General features: G+C 41.5%; 1 protein-coding gene across 1 annotated transcript; it reads left to right on the forward strand.

Annotated features, from left to right (window-relative positions):
- Positions 1 to 346: 346 nt before the first annotated feature.
- LOC108702214 (proton channel OTOP2) lies at positions 347 to 6,916 on the forward strand. Its single transcript, XM_041578697.1, has 6 exons — positions 347 to 1,067; positions 1,733 to 1,869; positions 2,791 to 2,849; positions 4,373 to 4,515; positions 5,111 to 5,955; positions 6,415 to 6,916. Exons 1-6 carry the CDS (start codon positions 446 to 448, stop codon positions 6,583 to 6,585), a joined length of 1,977 nt encoding a protein of 658 aa, XP_041434631.1. The 5' UTR covers positions 347 to 445; the 3' UTR covers positions 6,586 to 6,916.
- The last annotated feature ends 12,341 nt before the right edge of the window (positions 6,917 to 19,257 follow it).

Raw genomic sequence — 19,257 nt, forward strand, 5'->3', positions numbered from 1 at the left:
GTTGAGCAACATGCCGCCCCCCTAAAATCCTGCCGCCCTAGGCCCGGGCCTAGGTGGCCTTTACACAAATCCGGGCCTGCTAATGTTGTGGAACTTTTCTTTGTTTTTCTCATTTGTCACTTGAATTTCCAAAAAAAGTTTGAGACCATACCGTATTTTACAAAACACCATGGCAAAGTAGAGCTGTATTACAGTATTTCTAGAGTATTAGAACTAAACACATGTCACAATCCAAACATCCCGCCACTCATGCGTAGAGGTTGGTGGGGCCTGGGTTCAAGTGTCAATGTAGACAGTAGAAATATATAACAGCACCCGGCAATTTGATAGATGGGAGGTGAGTGCCTGTACCTATATTTTGTATATATGCACCATATATAGCTATATATACTAAACAAAGTCCATTCTTTCTGTAGCTAGGAACTGCCACTGGTAGTTAGAGAAAATGTACAACACAGAAACAGACCATGAAGACCTGAAGGTACCATATTCTCCCAGTGAAGTCTTGGAGATGCCCCAGATCAGCAAGCAAGATCTGAATGCTTCCCATGCCACCAATGATGAACGGGAAGCCCCTAATATGTCCGACAGAGACCAAGAAATGCCTAAAATTGCCTCTGAAAGCTTGGTGATGCCTCCACCATCCAAAGAATGTATGAATGTTCCTCAGGTTACAGACAAAGATTTGGACATGTCTCATCCTCCCTCTGAAGATGCAATGCCTTCTCCACCTGCTCAAGTTCTGAATCCGGAGAGTTCAGTGGCCCAGATGGACTTAAGCCTTCAGAATCAAGTGATGACCACCCCATCAGGACATTCTGAGGTTTGGAAGAAGGGAGGCCGTCTGCTGTCTGCGCTTATGGCCATTAACATTGGTCTGTTTGGCAGTGTCCTTGTGAGCAGCGGGTCACTGGAACATGTGATTGTACAGGATAAGGAAGTGTTGGCTTTCCTTGTTGTTCTTATGCTGCTTTCCGTTTTCTGGATGATTTTCCAGTTCTACTTCTCCTGCCAAAAAAATGCTGTCCTGTATAAAGATTCACATGCGGGACCAGTGTGGCTCAGAGGTAAGGGGACAATGTTCTGCTCTTCTAACTAGAGCTGTACCATTTTTATTACTAACTATAAAAGGCAGGATTGCTGCTTACAATGGGTATCAGATAGGATCTGTGTCACTGTGACAGAATGATCTGTTATAAAGATAGCTAGAACCTCAGCCATAAAGCAGGACAGGACTGCTGCTCACAATGGGTATCAGATAGGATCTATGTCACTGTGACAGAATGATCTGTTTTAAAGATAGCTAGAATCTCAGCCATAAAGCAAGACAGGACTGCTTCCACTGTGACAAATGCTGCTTTGTGAGAGAGGGGAAGAATATTTAATTTAGATTTAATGCATTGATGGCAAAGGTTTGCATGCTGCTTAGTTAAAATCTTATTGCTCAGTCAAGCCAATGAAACTTTCTGACATTTTTATGGTAATTTAGCCTTTGGAATCACAGCATTATGGTGATATTTCATTTTCAGCTTTGTAGAGGGAATAGGTGCAGATCCCGTTCAAAATCATTTAAATTATATACAAATAAGCCAATCTGCACAGATTTATATACCATCATATAATATACAGTATGTTTTATAAAACATTTACATTCTATTTATACATAGGGTCTATTTCCTAGTATACTCTGCTATATTAGTGACTGCATCATTTTGCCTCCTCATTTCCCCAGGAGGTCTGGTGTTTTTTGGTATCTGCAGTCTGGTTATGGATGTGTTCAAGATTGGATATTACATCAGTTACATTGATTGTGAGTCCCCAATTAAACTCATTCACCCCATGGTACAGAGTGCATTTATCATCATGCAGGTAAGGTTTCTCCTTTATTCTATACATTCAGTTCTCTCTCTGTCACTAACCCTGTCTTTTGCCCATTCTTCAATTGTTCACTATGTGCCATAAGGGATTATTTTTTAAAAACAGGGTACAAAGAACCAAAAACAGGTACAACCTGCCATTTTGTTGGTGCTTTTCGTCCTACCCTGAACCATGAACATTTGCAGCAGGTATCTGAGCTCCAAAACAAGGCACAGAGACCTACATCCCACCCATGAGTACAGTGCTGCCTGAGTCTGGGAAGACTGTATCCCCAGATAAATCTGTATTAATGAGGGGTAAGCAGAGGCCCATTGATGGGAATCTGTGGGTTCTGGCAAATGCCAGAGGTGCTGCTATAAGGTGCCATAGAAAATCAGTATTTAGTTGGCTGGTGGGTGCTGTTTGGGCCTCTGTGTGGGCTGACTGGGCCTCTGTGTACCTAAAATGCCAGGGTCTCTTTTAATTCTCAGTCTGGACCTGATGTCCCCCCTCCAGCCCTCTAACTTGTGCATCATTCAGACACTCAAGTTAGTGAGTGCCAGATGACAAAGATCACAGAGGAGCCCTGTACATAGAATGTCTTTAGTGCTTGCACTTGCTTCTGGGGGTCTCTGTAAACGAGTCATGAATATTTATAGCTCTGAACTGATAGCCTATCGTTTTCTTTTTTGTTTTTCTTTGTCTAAAAGAACACATGGCTTTGTCGGGAAGCTGTTTTTTGAGAAAAATGGCCCCAGGACTTATTACTTGCAGGAAATCTGTGCCTTATATATTGTCCCAAAGAAGCTCTAAGAAAAAGTTGGTGTCAGGGGATATGGGTGTAATTGAGGGATAATGTCCAGAGCACAGTAAGATGGGGCCAGTAACACTCTTAACACTAGAAGATCCTTAGTCTGTATTTCTCCTTTTCAGACTTATTTCCTCTGGGTCTCCAGCAAACACTGCGTGCAGATTCACAAAAATATTTCAAGGTTAGTTTTTTTTTTCCTTTGCTTGTTGTCCTAGGCTTTATCTAAATATGTCCATACGTGTAAAGGTTCACTTCAGACATTTAGGTCTCAGACTTTGTACAAAGGCCGTCCAATGTGGCTTTTAGCCAACCTAATTTTCTCCACATCTGAAAAAGCCCAATAAGATATCATACTGGAAATGCAATAGTTTTGTTCCTGTATCTGGATGTAATGGTTGCTGCCTTATCAGCAGGCATATGTCTAGGCGCAACCTTCCCCCTTACTGGCGGGGGAGTAACAAAAGGGGGAGCAGACCCTACAGTGCCTCGCAGTGCCATATTGGTAATATAACCCCTCAGCTCACCCTCTAATGTATCTGTCTGACAAATGCCCATTCCTACCCCCTGCATTTAAACAGATCACTGGTGCATTGGGGTAGTAGAGAAGGATCCAGTGGGAGTGTGGGCAGAGATCCCAAAGTATGCTTCTGCTTACAAGTAAAGGTTTTGGATAATGTGAGATGGGAAGTACCCTGATCATACAAAACCATGTATTTTATGAGCTATTATGTCTGTGGGCTACTGTGGTAGGAAGAAGTAGTTGGTAGTCAGAATATTGGAACCTTTATTGAACAGTAGAGGGAACAGAGGACACCATCTGCCAGGAGAAGAAAGATACAACCTGAGGACTGTCACTGATATTGTGTTTGCACCAGTGGATTTCCAATATCAGTAGTGGTGGGCCTATGTGACCTGTTTCATTTTGCAAAAAAATTGCCAAATACATTGAAGTCAATGGACATTTTTTCGTGTGACATTTTTCAAACGTGTCTTCATTCAAAACCGAGCAACATTTTTCTTGCTATACATTAGAGTCTATGGGTGTTTTTTTCGCAGCGAAACTGGGCGAAATATTTCACTCTAAAAATCCCTAAATATCACTAATAAAAATATGCTGACATGCAAATAAAAAGCTACTATCAATTGAACTGCAGCACAAAACGAGCTGAGACACTTAAATACACCACCCTATTTCCAGCCAACATCAGTTGCGAATCTTAGCTCAGTAAATGGTCACTGAGGTCCACCCCATTATTAGCAGATGAGCTCACCTGTGGATAAACGATTTTCTCTGTTATTAATAAAAACAGTATGTGTTAGACAAGAGAACACTGAAAGGCACCTCCTTCTGTTGAACCCCTACTTTATTTAATGGGACTTATTTAACATGGTCAGTCAAATAAACCTTATAGGGAAGAGCTTTTGATATGAAACATAACAAAAGTGGTGTAAAGGTGATACCTTTATTGGCTAACTAAGATGATAATCACAGCAAGCTTTCAGAACATTGCAGTTCCTTCTTCAAAGCTGATCAGTGATTATGATCTTATTTAGCCAATAAAGGTATCACCTTTACACCACTTTTGTTATGTTTCATATCAAAAGCTCTTCCCTATAACTTTCTCAACGGGCTAACACGGTGCAAAAAACTTTACCTGGAACCTCAAATAAACCTTTAAAACACAATATCTCTCTCCCCCCCAGGTATGGCCTCATGCTGATACTTATCACCAACCTCAGCATCTGGATGGCAGCTGTAACAGATGAGTCTGTCCACCAAACCAGAGACCTTGAGGATGACCATAAAATTGTCCACAGCAACCCAGCTGGGTCCCATGACCACAAAGGTACAAGTCTAAGATGGTGTTTTGGCTGATATCACCTAGTCAGAGTGATCAAAATCCCAGGTAGTTTCAGACTGGGTTCAAGTTTGTCATCTTCCAGACCATGGCTAAAACAGAGTTATATGTAACGTGTGTAGAAGACTAGAGAGTATTAAAGTGATGCTGACACTAAAAATCTACTATTCAAAATATTAATGTCCATTAAAAGTTACCTATGGGTCACGTTGATTTTCTTGGCTAGGGCTGCTTTTGTAATTGTTACTTGAAGTTCCTAAACCTGACTGTTTTGGCACCCTGACTGTCCCTTCTCAGCCTGTCAGTTAGAGATTCTAATGCTAACAGACTACTGCTGCACAAATATGGCAGCCCCCTCATAGAGGAACATGGGAATGAGATGGGCAATGTAACTGCATTGGGCAAATATTTTTATGGAAAAATTATAAATAATATGAAAATACAATGTTATGATAGATGTAAAAAAGGGGTTTATTTCTGGTGTCAGTATCTCTTTAAAGGCCATCACAAATTAGTCTTTGGTATAACTCACTAGTTCTACTGCAGTGCCACCAAACTTTAATTTCATTTGTATTCCTTGCAGAAGTGATAGGAGCACACAAACACACTTGCCAATGCAGCAACCACCTGTGCCACATCTTCCAGACAGGATATTACTACCTATACCCATTTAACATCGAGTACAGTCTGTTCGCCTCAGCTATGACATATGTTATGTGGAAGAACGTTGGCCGTGAAATGGATGACCAAGTGGCTCATCACAGTCGCCTCAGCCTTTGCTTTTGCTTTAAGAACATGTTTGCTGGGTTCCTATTCGGAGGGGCAGTCTTACTGTGCGGTGTTGTTGTCCTTGTCATCTACAAGGTCAAGATCAATTTACCGAATAAGCTCTACAGGGCACACATCTTATTCTATTCATTCAATATCGTGGCTCTTGCACTCATGTCGCTGGGTTCCTTGGCTGGATCCATTATATACAGGTTTGACAAGAGGCATATGGACGCTCATAAGAATCCTACTCGGACTCTGGACGTTACCTTGCTCCTAGGAGCAGCCTTGGGTCAGTACTGCATCTCTTACTATTCCATTGTAGCCATGGTGGCCACTTCTCCTGGGGAACTGATCAATGCCCTAAATTTGCTCTACTCTATTCTCATGATCGTGCAACTTACTCTTCAGAATACCTTCATCATAGAAGGGCTTCACAGAGAACCTTTTCAAGATGCTGCCCCACAGCCAGAGAAGGGGCTTATCTTTGCCAATGAGACTGTGGCTCCTTCCCTATCTCATAATGAAACCCCAGGATTCTCAGCACCAGCTCCTGATTTCCCAGTCAAGCCCAAACAGAGTATAGCTGAACCCCCATGGAATCTTAAGCGTAGGCTGGTTCAGGAGATATCCCTCTTTCTGCTGCTTTGTAACATCATTGTAAGTATTTGGTATTCTAGACTTCACAAATATTATATTTGCAACCAATATTTTCTGTTGTGATGTACAATGCATTGGTGGGTATGTGTTTGTGGAACATCTAGGGTTGCCACCTTCTCTGGAAAAAAATACCAGCCTTCCTATATATTCATCTTTTTTCCCTATTAATAACAATTTGATCAACCATCATTTTTACCGGCCAGGCCGGTAAAATAACGGACAGGTGGCAACCCTAGGAACATAATAAGCAAAACTGAGCAAATAGAATGTACACATGGAAACGAAGTTGAAACAACAGTGCCATCTACTGGTTATTTTGGCCGACTGACTAGACAGCTGAAAATTGAAGTTCCTCAGAAAAGGAAAAAGACTTTGAGCAAAGGCAAGGTCTATAAGTAATGTTGCCCCTTTGTGAATCACATATCTTACTTTCCCTTTCATGTTGTTTCTTCTTGGCAGCTCTGGCTAATGCCAGCATTTGGCGCTCGCCCACAACTGAAGAATAATCTGGAACTGAACTTCTATGGACTGTATGTGTGGACTATAATCACCAACATCTGCTTGCCCTTTGGCATCTTCTACCGCATGCATGCAGCCGCCAGCCTACTGGAAGTCTTTCGAATGTCATAGGCAGGACAAAGGTCTGTAACTGAGTCAGAGGGGACGGCGCCAAAGAGAAGGTGGACAAAGAAATCTCAGGGATAATTTTTCCTGGATTCTGTGCCTTAACATGTGGGGAGCATTTTTATCATTTGAGCGCCCCGACATGTCAGCTGTGTGACTGTCTTGCACCCTCATTTCACATAATCAATGAAATAATGAAACCACTTTAAGAATTTTGGACAAAATATGTTAAACCAGAAGATACAAGAGTTGTACCAAATCTCAGAATTCCCCGGGTTTCAAAATCATGCAAATAAGGTTTATATTCATGTCAGATGAAAGTATTTCTTAGACTCAGTTTCCCTTTAATCCAAGTGGTACCTCTCTCTCCATACAATTCTTGTGCAAAGGACTGGTAATGGGCCCAAATACTATTACTGATCAGGTCCAGTCCAATGATATGGAAAAAGGAGACATTTTCTACATGTTGAAAAGGCTTGTGTGGGGTATATTTTGTATTTATATAGGAGATCTAGATTGCTGTTTGTGTACAAATGTATTGAAAGGTGATTCTGCAATATTTCATATTTAAAGAAATATATTGTATACTGTATTATATTGTATTATATATGTATATAATACACAAAAGCCATGAATATCTCGTAAATTATATCCTTATAAACAGTGAGTTCCGATGTCATCAGTTATAAACAGTGAGTTCTGATGTCATTTCTGTCACATGACTCACTGAAACTTGCGTATTATAATAAATAAAGTACCCCCGGTTGCAAAATATGAGGATATTAGAAGTTACCTCGGAGTTCCATGACCTGTATAAAAACACTCGGCCTTCGGCCTCATGTTTTTATATGGTCATGAAACTCCTCGGTAACTTATAATATCCTTATATTTTACAAAAGGGGGTACTTTATTCACTATATTATATTTCTGTAGTGATGGGTACCAGGATAGGACTGCACTGCAACAGTTAAGAAACATGGGGAGATAAAAAGCAATATATACAAGAAACCATGCCAATAATAAATGGATTACTGATGTAAACCTGCCCAGTGTGCATATAATGGGACCATATATGATCCACTCTGTTGAATCATGATACCCTAGAGACAGCAAATAAAAGTCCTGGCTGGCACAAAGTTTGCTTGACATATGCATATACATCTCTGCTTTACTGACAAAAATGGACGCTCTATAGATCAGATATATAAATATAGATATCACCAGTAATGCCCTGATCTTTTGCACACAGAGATGCTGAACTAAAGCTTTAAAATGCCTGTAGCCCTTGAATACAAAAATAAGGGCATGTCGCCATCTAGTCTTCATACGTATATCTGCAACCACAGCCCAATTCACAATATCAGGAAAAGGACCCCCCCCCCCGATTTTCTTGTCCCACACTTATTTCTTGAGGTGCTGAGGTGCTGTTTGGGGCTTTGGGGGTAAGACTAGTGTCTATTGATAGAGTTCTCTGTAAAGACCACCAAGAAATCCAATTTTTATTAACAAGGGGTATAACAAGTGGATCACCTGATCACACTATTCTATAAGGCAGGGCTGGATTTAGGGTAGAGCATTTTTTCCAAGTGTCAGAGAAGAGTCCAGTGTCAGAAGAGCCCCCAGAGTTAGAGGGGTTACAAACATAGGTAAATAAAGGACATACTATATTGTGTAACAGTTCTGTAACAGATAGGTTTAGTGGTGAGGCAATGGTTGTCTAGAAACCAGCAGGACCTAGATAGCCAGTATAGGTTGCTAACACATGAATGTCTCGTTACATAATTAAGTTGGGTTGAAAAAAGACTAAATTCCATCAAGTTCAACCCCTCCAATGAAACCCAGCAGTTGAAAACTCAAAAATGAGTACCTAAGCTGTATGGAAATATTAGTTATAAAGAATAGGTTGATATTATTCTTGTCCATTAAATCATCCAAGCCATTCTTAAACACATTAACAGAATCAGCCATCATAACATCACCCGGCAGTGCATTCCACAACCTCACTGTCCTGACTGTGAAGAACCCTCTACGTTGCTTCAGATGAAAGTTCTTTTCTTCTAGTCTAAAGGGGTGGCCTCTGGTACGGTGATCCACTTTTATAGGAAAAAACATCCCCTCCCATCTGTTTATAATGCTCTCTAATGTACTTGTAAAGAGTATGTCCCCTACATGGCTACAGTCGCATTTTTATGGGGGATTTTAATCCCCATAAACACTTCAAGAACATGCTATTCCCCACCCACCCAAAACAATACAATAGTAACAGTTAGAAGTTTGTGAATTTTGTAATATTTTTGCATAAATATGACTTTCAATGTGATCTATTTTTCACCCTAAAGTTCTAAAACTAAATAATGAGAACCCAATTAAACAAATGAATCAAAAGCATTATGATTGTTCATTTATTTATTGAAAAAAATAATATGTTTCATTTTTGTGTGTGCGGCAAAAGTGTGTCTGGTGGGATCCTCCACTTAGACAGCAATAACTGTCCTGCACATTGGCCTGTAGTTGGACATTTTAGCTCATTCTGCCTTGTAGAATAGCTGCAACTCAGGGATGTGGGTGGGCTCAGCAGTATACCATCATCATACCAGGTCTCCCTGCAAAAAACCTTAGAGGGGCCCAGCACGTGGAGTAACCTACCTGCTAGTGTGTAGAGGTCGGCCTGAAGCCTGCAGGACCCGCGGACGGGTTTGGGTTGACTTCCACACAACATCCTTGGGTCGTGGCCTTCTACTGCCCCACTTCCACTTCTGTGCGCAACTTTTTATATACTCGTGCCCCGCCCCACAGGGTCCTTTTCTTTATAGTTACACTACTGAGTGGGCCTCCTCACATGCACCTTGACTATTAATGTAATGCCAGTTCCATGTATTATACCCTAGAATACATTGCAGAATAAACAAATAGTAACATAGTAAGTTAGGTTGAAAAAAGACACACGTCCTTCAAGTTCAACCTTTTTACTTTTTTGAACCTGCCTATCTGCCAGTTGATCCAGAGGAAGGCAAAAAAAAACCCATCTGAAGCCTCTCCAATTTGCCCCAAAGGGGGAAAAATTCCTTCCTGACTTCAAAATGGTAATCGAATTAGTCCCTGGATCAACTTGTACTATGAGCTTTCTCCCATAACCCTGTATTCCCTCACTTGCTAAAAAGCCATCCAACTCCTTCTTAAAGTTATCTAAAGTATCAGCCTGTACCACTGATTCAGGGAGAGAATTCCACATCTTCACAGCTCTCACTGTAAAAAAAACCCTTCCGAATATTTAGGCGGAACCTCTTTTCTTCTAATCGGAATGGGTGACCTTGTGTCAACTGGGAAGACCTACTGGTAAATGAAGCATTAGAGAGATTATTATATGATCCCCTTAAGCGCCTCTTCTCCAGCGTGAACATCACCAATTTGGTCAGTCTTTCCTCATAGCTAAGATTTTCCATACCTTTTACCAGCTTAGTTGCCCTTCTCTGTACCCTCTCTAATACAATAATGTCCTATTTGAGTGATGGAGACCAAAACTGTATGGCATATTCTAGATGGGGCCTTACCAGTGCTCTATAAAGTGGAAGAATGATTCCTTCCTCCCGTGAATCTATGCCCATTTTAATACAGCTCAAGACCTTATTACAATGTCACATATTGTATCCCAGAACACAGCAGGATGGGCTTTTTCTATGTAGAAAGAGCACACAAATGTGTTGTTGAACTACACCTCCATCCTGCCAAAAATAATAGAAATGGGATGCCAGGGTTCTTTGCAAACAAAAACAAAAACAGGCTTTATTCAATATAAAGCTCTACAGGGTTGTATAACTCACACAATGAGGCAGTATATAAATGGCAGGTACAGCACAGGTGTAGCAGACACAGACAGAATGGCACCACTGAAGGAATAGTAAGGGGAGTTGAAGTTTGCACCTTCCAGGTTGTCAGTACCTCATGTGGTCCGGATCATAGAGAAAGGCAAAAAAAAAACCCACAACCCCTACAGTAGAAGTGGACCATGGATAGAACAATAACCTAATTCCATTGTCATTACTGCGGTCCCTTCACTACAGACAAGCAGAGCCTGGGGGAGAGCTATTCCCTTCTATCCTCCTTGTTGGAGCTCAAATGCTGATTTTGCTAACTAATGCTCTCTTGCTTCTTCTAGAGAGTGCTATAACAGTTTCTATCCTGTACACTAGCTAATCTTGTTCACAGGGCCCTGTTCCCTGACTTCTCTAAAGGGGTTGTTTTTTATAGGGTCTAACACTTCTGGGGTCTTGTTGTCTCCATGCTTAAAAGACCATCCACCCAGATCAACTGCTGCAGGCAGTTCAAGAAGAAGGTCCTCCACTTGCCAAGCACTATGTTACAGTGAGGCAGGAAATGGTCAACAACCTACATGCCAATTAACTGGGTATGTAAATTAAGTAGAAATGGTTACATGGGTTTTAACCCAGCAACAAGGAAATGAGGTACTGGTAGGGAATGAAGCCATAGGGGCCATGATCATATGGGTCCCTATAATAATATGCTTGTTCCAGTTATTATACCCATGGCAGGATATATTCATTGCCAACATCATGTATAATAGCTCCATCCTGTATATAGGACATTCACTGGTGCTGGTATGGGAAGGCTTCACCTTTCTAACCCTTCATTAAATCCACATATAGGTCCTTTTGCAGTTGCTAAAATACTCTAGTGACTGAGGGTGCATTATAGTGTGAGCTGGACACAATAAGGATTATTTTCCCCTGCTCTGCCACTCTCTTGACTCTGCATGCCTCTTGATATTTTCGTGGTGGCGGTGGCAGCATCGTGCATTCATGAGGGGGCCGTTGAAATTTATTTTGCTAGGGGGGTAATGGGCAAACCCCCATAAGCCACTTTTACTGGGTGCTACTTGGTGGATTTGGAATAAATACAAGTGTTTACTCTCTGTACAAATATTTCTGGTGACAGGTGCTCCGAAGAAGATTGCAGAGCAAGAATTCCCAAGAAAATGACTGTTAATTAGTGAAATACTTGATAATGGAGCCATCTTGCAGGTGGCACTGAGTACAGCACAGCAGGAAGATGTCAGAAGTTTTTACCAGCTAGTGTGGAGTTTTATTTGATTGGATAATAGAGAGATCCTTTGTACAGCTTTGGTTAAAGGGATACTGTCATCGGAAAACATGTTTTTTTCAAAACGCATCCGTTAATAGTGCTACTCCAGCAGAACTCTGCACTGAAATCCATTTCTCAAAAGAGCAAACAGATTTTTTTATATTCAATTTTGAGATATGACATGGGGCTAGACATTTTGTCAATTTCCCAGCTGCCCCCAGTCATGTAACTGAATGTATCTCAGTGGGACATGGGTTTTTACTATTGAGTGCTGTTCTTAGGAGGGGTTGAACTTGATGGACTTTGTCTTTTTTCAACCCAATTTAACTATGTAACAGACATTTATAGTTTTGGGGGGAATGTGCAAAATTAAAGTAGTTACTGGCAGTTACACTAAAGCCCCAGCCCTTGTTTCCCATTGTGCTGATGGATTCAGGAGTTTAAAGGCAGCTTCGTTATTCATTACAAATACCCCACACTCACTCATCCAAGGTTGCCTCTCTTCCACTCGGAGGCGAAATGTCTTCTATTTACTTACAATGAATTTCATGATTATTTTATAGAACAAGAGTGAAATAAAGATAATTACAAGGTCAATTATTAATCCAATTACAATGCAGACAAAGCCATGATTACCATGCAGGGGAGAAATAGGAGATCGTATAACAGAGGATCAGAGTAGAAAAGCCTCTAACTATAAAATGTACTATAGGACTATGTCTATAGACCCATGAAGCATAGTCCTTCCAAACATCTGCAATCAATAGCCCCATGTAGCATACTTCTTCCATATATCTGTAATCAATAGCCTCATGTAGTTCTTCCATACATCTGCAATCTCTAGCCCAATGTAGTATAGACCTTCCATACATCTGCAATCTATAGCCTTGTTTAGTATAGTTCTTCCATACATCTTCAGTCTGTAGCCTGTGTAGAATAGTCCTTTCAATACATCTGCACAGAATAAGTGGTATGAATCTTGTTGTGATTGAAAGGTATATGACTGCATAAAAAGGCTGCAGTGACTCGAACAGAGGCCTATTGTTCTCAGGCCTGGCGCCGGTCACCATCTCAGAGCTAAGTATTCAACGGCAGGTTCCCTCCCTCCCCTAGCTGGGGGGCAGGTGCGAAAGGGGGGTTCAGAGGGGGTTAAAAGGAGCAGCCAGGGCAGGGGTCGGCAGATAACATTTCTTTTTCTGTGCTTTTTCCCAACTCCCAACCCCCTTGTTTAAGCTGTTTTTCAGGTGGTGTTGCTGTGGAGATGGACTTGGTTGTCGAAAGAATTCTAAGGTGAAGGTGATCAAGAACATCGGAATGGAATGCGGCACATCAGAGAAATTTCCAGAGGGTGGGACTATGCTCAGTTTAGCAGGCTGCTTCAGGCTTGCGTGGAAACCCATTGTATAGACCCCCATGGGGCACGCAGAGAAGAGAGAAACCAGGGAGGTCAGGGGATCCTGGCTCCTCCTTGGTGATACTCTTGAGGAAAAAATGGTGTGGTGCTGCATTTTTGATTGAGAGGACTGAATGGCAGTTAATAAAGCTGTGACCTCTGGTCCCTTTAAATTTTCCAAAAAATTGATGTGTCAGTCTGTTTTGTTCAATAATGTATATCATATGGCAATTCAGGGGTAAGACAGATGGCCATGGAACATTTAGGCATCATGCGGCAATTAGACTGTCGGAGAAGCACTCTAAAGCACTTCTTATACATTCCATTCACAAACCGTGTGCCATCAACCTCTACAAAGGAAAAGCAGCAAAGAGAGGATCAAGTTTTTATTAATCCCCATGGTTTAGGAATAGGATGTTTGAGGAAAAGGTGCACAAAGGTGGCCATGGATCCACTCAAGTCATCAAGTGAGGAGATCTTTGCCCAGTGTGGCTGATCAAGTAGTGAACCAGGCCAGGCTGATTTAGATTTCACCCCTGTGTTAATAATTTCTAAAATACACCATTGGTTAATTAAGAGAGATGTTGTATTAAAGGTTAATCCACTGCACACCTCAATTCCCGTGGCGGCGCACTCAAGGGTCCAAAGAATCGCTCAATTCAAAGGTTTTTCTTTGGGTAAAAAAAGTTACTTTATTAAATACATCTTGATACTAAGAACAGCGTTCGAGGTTAATCCGACACAAATCCACTGAATGGATCTCTGATATATGGTGTGTTGTTTGCTTTGATCACTGACCAGGAGGAAAAAGTGACTTTACCGTTTCCCTACATTACATTACATGCTGCTGTTTTCAGGTACACATTTTATTCTGACAGATACAAAATTTATTCTGACAGATACACATTTTATTCTGACAGATACACAATTTATTCTGACAGATACACATTTTATTCTGACAACACCAGCCGCTTAATCACATTTTCCTCCTATTTAACTGCCTAAAGAATACCTCCCTGCTTAACTTGATCCCTAGCTCCAGTTCTCTAACAGCAACTAGGAAAAAAGTGAAGCGTGTCCCACTATACCTCCCACTAATCCTACAGGGGAAAATGTTCCATGGAGATGTTCTACTGAATGTAATGCACAGATAACACCTCTTACGTACACATATGTAACCACCCTAGCTAGGTTCAGCACATTAGAATTCATTGTTGCAATAGCAGATATCTGAAAATGCATTTCTTTCTAGAAGATATGTTCTGCTATAAAAAGCTACACATCGTCATTAAATATAAGTGGGCTCATTGCTAGGCTTTTATTGCACTTGGCATCAATACACCCATTGCACTTATTTTACATGTGTTGTAGACCAGGTGTTACGTTCAATTGGAGGCCATGTTAAAGTATCCACCCACCTACATGACTCCCATCATAATATGGATGCAACTAGGGCACCAGTACAAGTAGCAGTTTTGTGTCTAGTATAGTTTACACAAAGCAAAACCTACAGTGATGCTAATGTTACCACTTGTTTTTCTTTGATCCAGTATTAACACAGGCTGTCTTGTTCAGAACATAACTTTGTTGATAGGAGGCCCTAAATGCACCAATCACTGCCCATTACTGTCCTTCTCCCTTACATCATCATCTTTCACTCTCATGTCATCACCTGACATATCTGCATTATTGGCCACTGTCCAGTCCATCAAGAAGTTAAAGGTGTCATTGTCTATAAATGCTGAGAGTAGGCCCAGGGTTCCTGGTCCCCTTGTGGACCTTGATATACAAAAAAACCACATGAGCTGTCAGCCTCTATCTGCATTACCAGCTTATTATGGTCTTCAGATGATGGTCGCCTTCATTTACTTACAGTGAGAGAGAGAGATAAGAAGAAGGTCGCTTAGGTGAAAACACCTTGTTATTTTTACTTGTAACCTAGAGGCCCTCCTAGAATTCATCTTCTTGATGGAAGATGGGCACTTTGGAACATTATGGTGATTATGGTTTTATCACCATAATAACCCACAAGTGCTGGGGAATCTCAGTGTTCATTCAGATTAATGTCACAGCTCCATTTCCCCTGTTTAGATAATTAAAACCAATATTTGCACCAGCTCAGACAATTCTGGGATAATTTCAGTAACAGATCCAATGTCAGGTCTCAGGGGGCAATGCCTGGATCAGGAAAGACTAGTATCTCTAAAGAAGGACAGGTCATTCACAATACACAAATCACTAGTGGCTTTACCTTTAGTCAACATGGCCTATGTGTGAATCCTGGAGAAAGTAACCCAGATATAAAGATCAGCACTGATATCAGCCAGCAGGGACTGAGCCAAGGTAAGAACCTATCCTCAGGGGCATCATCTTACCAGGGGCAACACAAACTCATCCACAGGTATCATTAAGAGTCAAATAAAGCCTAAAAATAAATATGTTGTATTTTATATACTGAATTTACTGTACTGAGCTGAGGCTCATCAGTCTTATAACTGTATTGATTCAGCCTTCAAAGTTGTCCACTGGAGCTTCCCATTTTAGATAATTAGACATTGCACATGTTCAGTGTGCTCTGGACTGCTGCTGAGAAGCTAAGCATGTAGTAGGTCCCTGCACAGTAAATTTCATAACAGCAAATCTAGTTAAGGAATAATGGATTTTATAGCTGTGTAGGCAAAGGGTAGGCAGTTTTTCTCCCACAAAAGCAATCAGCAAAATAAACAAGGAGGGATTGGAGGGATATGAGTACCAATTATTCCCTGTGCAGTTTATGACAACCAGGTTGAAATACCTTCACAAGCCTTGGTTCTTAGTTTAAGGCAGTATACACAGGTGTTTTGCCACTTTTTGTCCAGGGCAATACCGGCCAGGAGGGGCTGGGCGATGATGTAAGGGTAGGGGTGAGGCGTGGAGGGCGGGAAAGGAGGGTTAGAAGGAAAAGTTATAGAACTATTGTGGGGTATAGGAGTATAGAGCTGAAGAGCTGTTGTAGGAAACTAGTCTTATAGAGCTGTTTTGGGGGATACAATTACAGAGCTGTTGTGGGGGAGAGGGTTATAGAGCTATTTTGGGGGATATAGTTATAGAAATATTTTGGTAACTTGATGGGGTCTGTCTCATAGGTAAACCTTCTACCACCCAATTACAGTGCAGATTTTGTCAGAAGCTCCAAATGTGTTTTTCAGGAGCTTGTTGTCAGACTTTTTCAGTTTAAAACTGGCCATATATGATCAGATTGTATTAATCGTACAACGGATGTATTGTTCACTTTAAAGGGGTGTATCACCTTTCTGTTAACTTTTAGTATGTTATAAAATGACTAATTTGAAGTAACTCTTTAATTGGTCTTCATTATTTATTTTTTAATTACTTGCCTTCTTCTTCTGACTCAAATAGGGGTCACTGATCCCATCTAAAAAGCAAATGATCTGGGGGGCACACCATTTGGCTATGAGCACACAGGCTGAAGGCTCCGGCTGTTTGTTTTTTTTTTGCAGGTTGAGAAAAGCGGATCTGCTCCCTGTTGATTTGAATCAGATCAGCCTGTGTGTGCAGAGCAAAGTCGAGGTCAGCCCAGAGATGCCACCTTTCTCGTATTTGGGTTGACCTCAGCTTGAGCACTCAGGCTGATCAGATTCAAATCAATGGAGCAGAAACACTGAGCAGATCTACTCCCCTCAGCCTGCAAAAAGACCTGCGACCTGTTAAGGTGGCGATACACTATAAGATCTGCTCGTTTGGCAAGGTTGCCAAACGAGCGGATCTTAACTGATATGCCCACTAACGCCTGGGCATTATCGGATAAATCCAAACAATTACAATACTACGAATGGGCTCCGACGGGTCGCAGGACCGCATCAACTAGCCGATGCGGTCCTGGATCGTACAAAAGATCAAACTTGACCATCGATATCTGCCCGATTTTTGGCCTGATATCGATTGGCAGGACCCATTGGGAGCCCCCGCACATGGGAAGATAAGCTGCCCAATCGGTCTTAGGGACCGATATCGGCAGCTTTAATCTGCCCGTGCATGATCAACTTTAGACACTTCCTCTGATTCACAGTGTAACATAGAATTATCTGCCATAAAGCAAGACAGGATTGTTGGCTTCTAAAGGATTAGCAAGGAGAAGCAACGAAGAGCTAGGTGTGCAACTGAATAAACATGGCTGCATTTAGAGAGGAGATCAGCAATCAATGCAATAAAAGCAACAACATTGGAATTCCTGGTCAATACAAATGAAGCAAGCTTGGGGGGGGAGGCACAGCACTTATTCAGCATGGTGGTTCAGTGGTTAGTATTTCTGCTATGAATACCAATATTTTTTTATTAACATGTGGGAACCATAGCACCAATGTTTGCTTTTTTTTAGTGTGTGGTGGACCTGTGGGGTGGGGAAGGCGGACCTGTAGGTGGGGCTTGTGGTGGGCGCAGCCCAGGGGGCCCAGGAAATTTTTTCGTATGGGGCCCTGCGATTTCTGATGGTGGCCCTGTCTATATGTGTATGGTGGACCTCCAAATCCAACTGATATCTATCTACTTTGGTTATTGATCCGTTTGGGAATTGGATAGCTATGAACATTTCATCTATCAATGCACCATGTTGCCAGTGCATACAAATGCAGTGTGCAAAGTGCAAATCTGAACACAAATCTGTATTTTTTTTGTTTCCCATGATGCATTTTTTTCCCCTATAATTCCAACATATTTGTGGCCACACTGTCAGTAGCAATTACACCCAATGTGTCAAAACGGACACAATTCTTCTTGCTTTCTCACAAAAACCCGTTGTGTCTGGCATTTTCAGAGCAGGGGCTGCATCCATTTTGATGGGCACAAGGCTGGTGGGCCTATTGTGGGAACCTCACTACTACCACCAGGTTCAGGGTGGCAGTAGTACCAGGGTTTGTAGTTGCAATTCATTCATCAGAAGAGGCAAGAAAAACAAATTGGGAATGAATTGGAAGTGCAGGAGTGTGTTTGGAAACAAGAACATTATTGAGTCAATATACAGTACACACTCCAATGTCTGCTTTACAGCACTAGGTCAAAAATGACACCTCATGTGTTGCTGACCCCTGTCTCAATCGAACATTTGAAATATAAGCTCCACTGGCCTGAGGGGCAACTTCAGTTCCCCTCCATGTAGTGTACAATCAACAATCCAGATGAAAGGATGGCAGCTCTAATCTCAGCTCTTTGTTGTTCACATACGCCAGCATAGGAATTCTTTGTAATTATGTATGTGTAATCAGATCTCTGGTTTCAGATGCTATTAGACTAGTAAACCCAAACACCCCACAAAGTTTAGTCACTAGTGGGGTAGATACTGTCTGGTCTTAAACTGGCCATACACAGGCCGATAAAAGCTGCAGACAGACCAAGTCAGCAGCTTATTGGCCATGTGTGGGGCCAGTCGGATCATGGCCGCATCTGGTTGTTGATGCAGTCACGTGATCCGACCATACGCAGTACATACATTATGATCTGATATCGCCCCCACCTCAATGTGGGCATATCAGGGAGAGATCTTCTCAACGAGCGGATCTCTTCGTGTATTGTCACCTTGAGGGATTGTCCCTAAAACTGGTAAACGAAAGGCAAGGAAAGACATGGTTGGGTGCCAAGCAGCCTCTGGGGATAAACTATTGTAGTGTAGTGGAATTAAAAAACAGTTTAAGTTTAAAGTGGCTCTTAGTGTCCCTTATTGGGAAATGTTTCCTAACCTGCCACTCCCTCCTGTTGCTGACTTATCCATCTTTAGCTGCTGCTATTTTTGCATGTAGGTTTTACAATATACAGCATGTATAATTTGGGTATAACTCCATGGATAATTGTACAGCTGACTTGTTCTAGAAAATTAAACACCTGAAAGCTTAATCTAATTATAGAGTTATATACAAAAACTTGTTTTGCAGGATTTTTTGTCCTGAGTAAATTATAATAACCCATGATAATATTATTTGCTGAACATTTACAGAAAAAAATAACCTGTGTCATTTACTTTGACCCCCAATTGGGGGTACACCTACATACCTCCTCTTTTCCTCAACGAATACACCACTACTAAACACAGTGAAGCATGGAGACCTGCGGAAATCCTTCTAAGTTCAGGACACCCATTTAGCAGAATCTCTAACAAAGATGCCCTACCCACTAGCAGTTGATCGACTCCTACC

This window comes from Xenopus laevis, chromosome 9_10S, assembly GCF_017654675.1.
Source record: "Xenopus laevis strain J_2021 chromosome 9_10S, Xenopus_laevis_v10.1, whole genome shotgun sequence".
NCBI lineage: Eukaryota > Metazoa > Chordata > Amphibia > Anura > Pipidae > Xenopus > Xenopus laevis.

What these genes read in the sequence shown, in the direction of transcription:
- LOC108702214 (XM_041578697.1), top strand. Translation starts at nt 446, where the DNA reads ATGTACAACACAGAAACAGACCATGAAGACCTGAAGGTACCATATTCT. An exon ending in GGGACCAGTGTGGCTCAGAG is followed by an intron (nt 1,068 to 1,732) that starts GTAAGGGGACAA and finishes TCATTTCCCCAG; the next exon opens with GAGGTCTGGTGTTTTTTGGT. An exon ending in TGGGTCCCATGACCACAAAG is followed by an intron (nt 4,516 to 5,110) that starts GTACAAGTCTAA and finishes TATTCCTTGCAG; the next exon opens with AAGTGATAGGAGCACACAAA.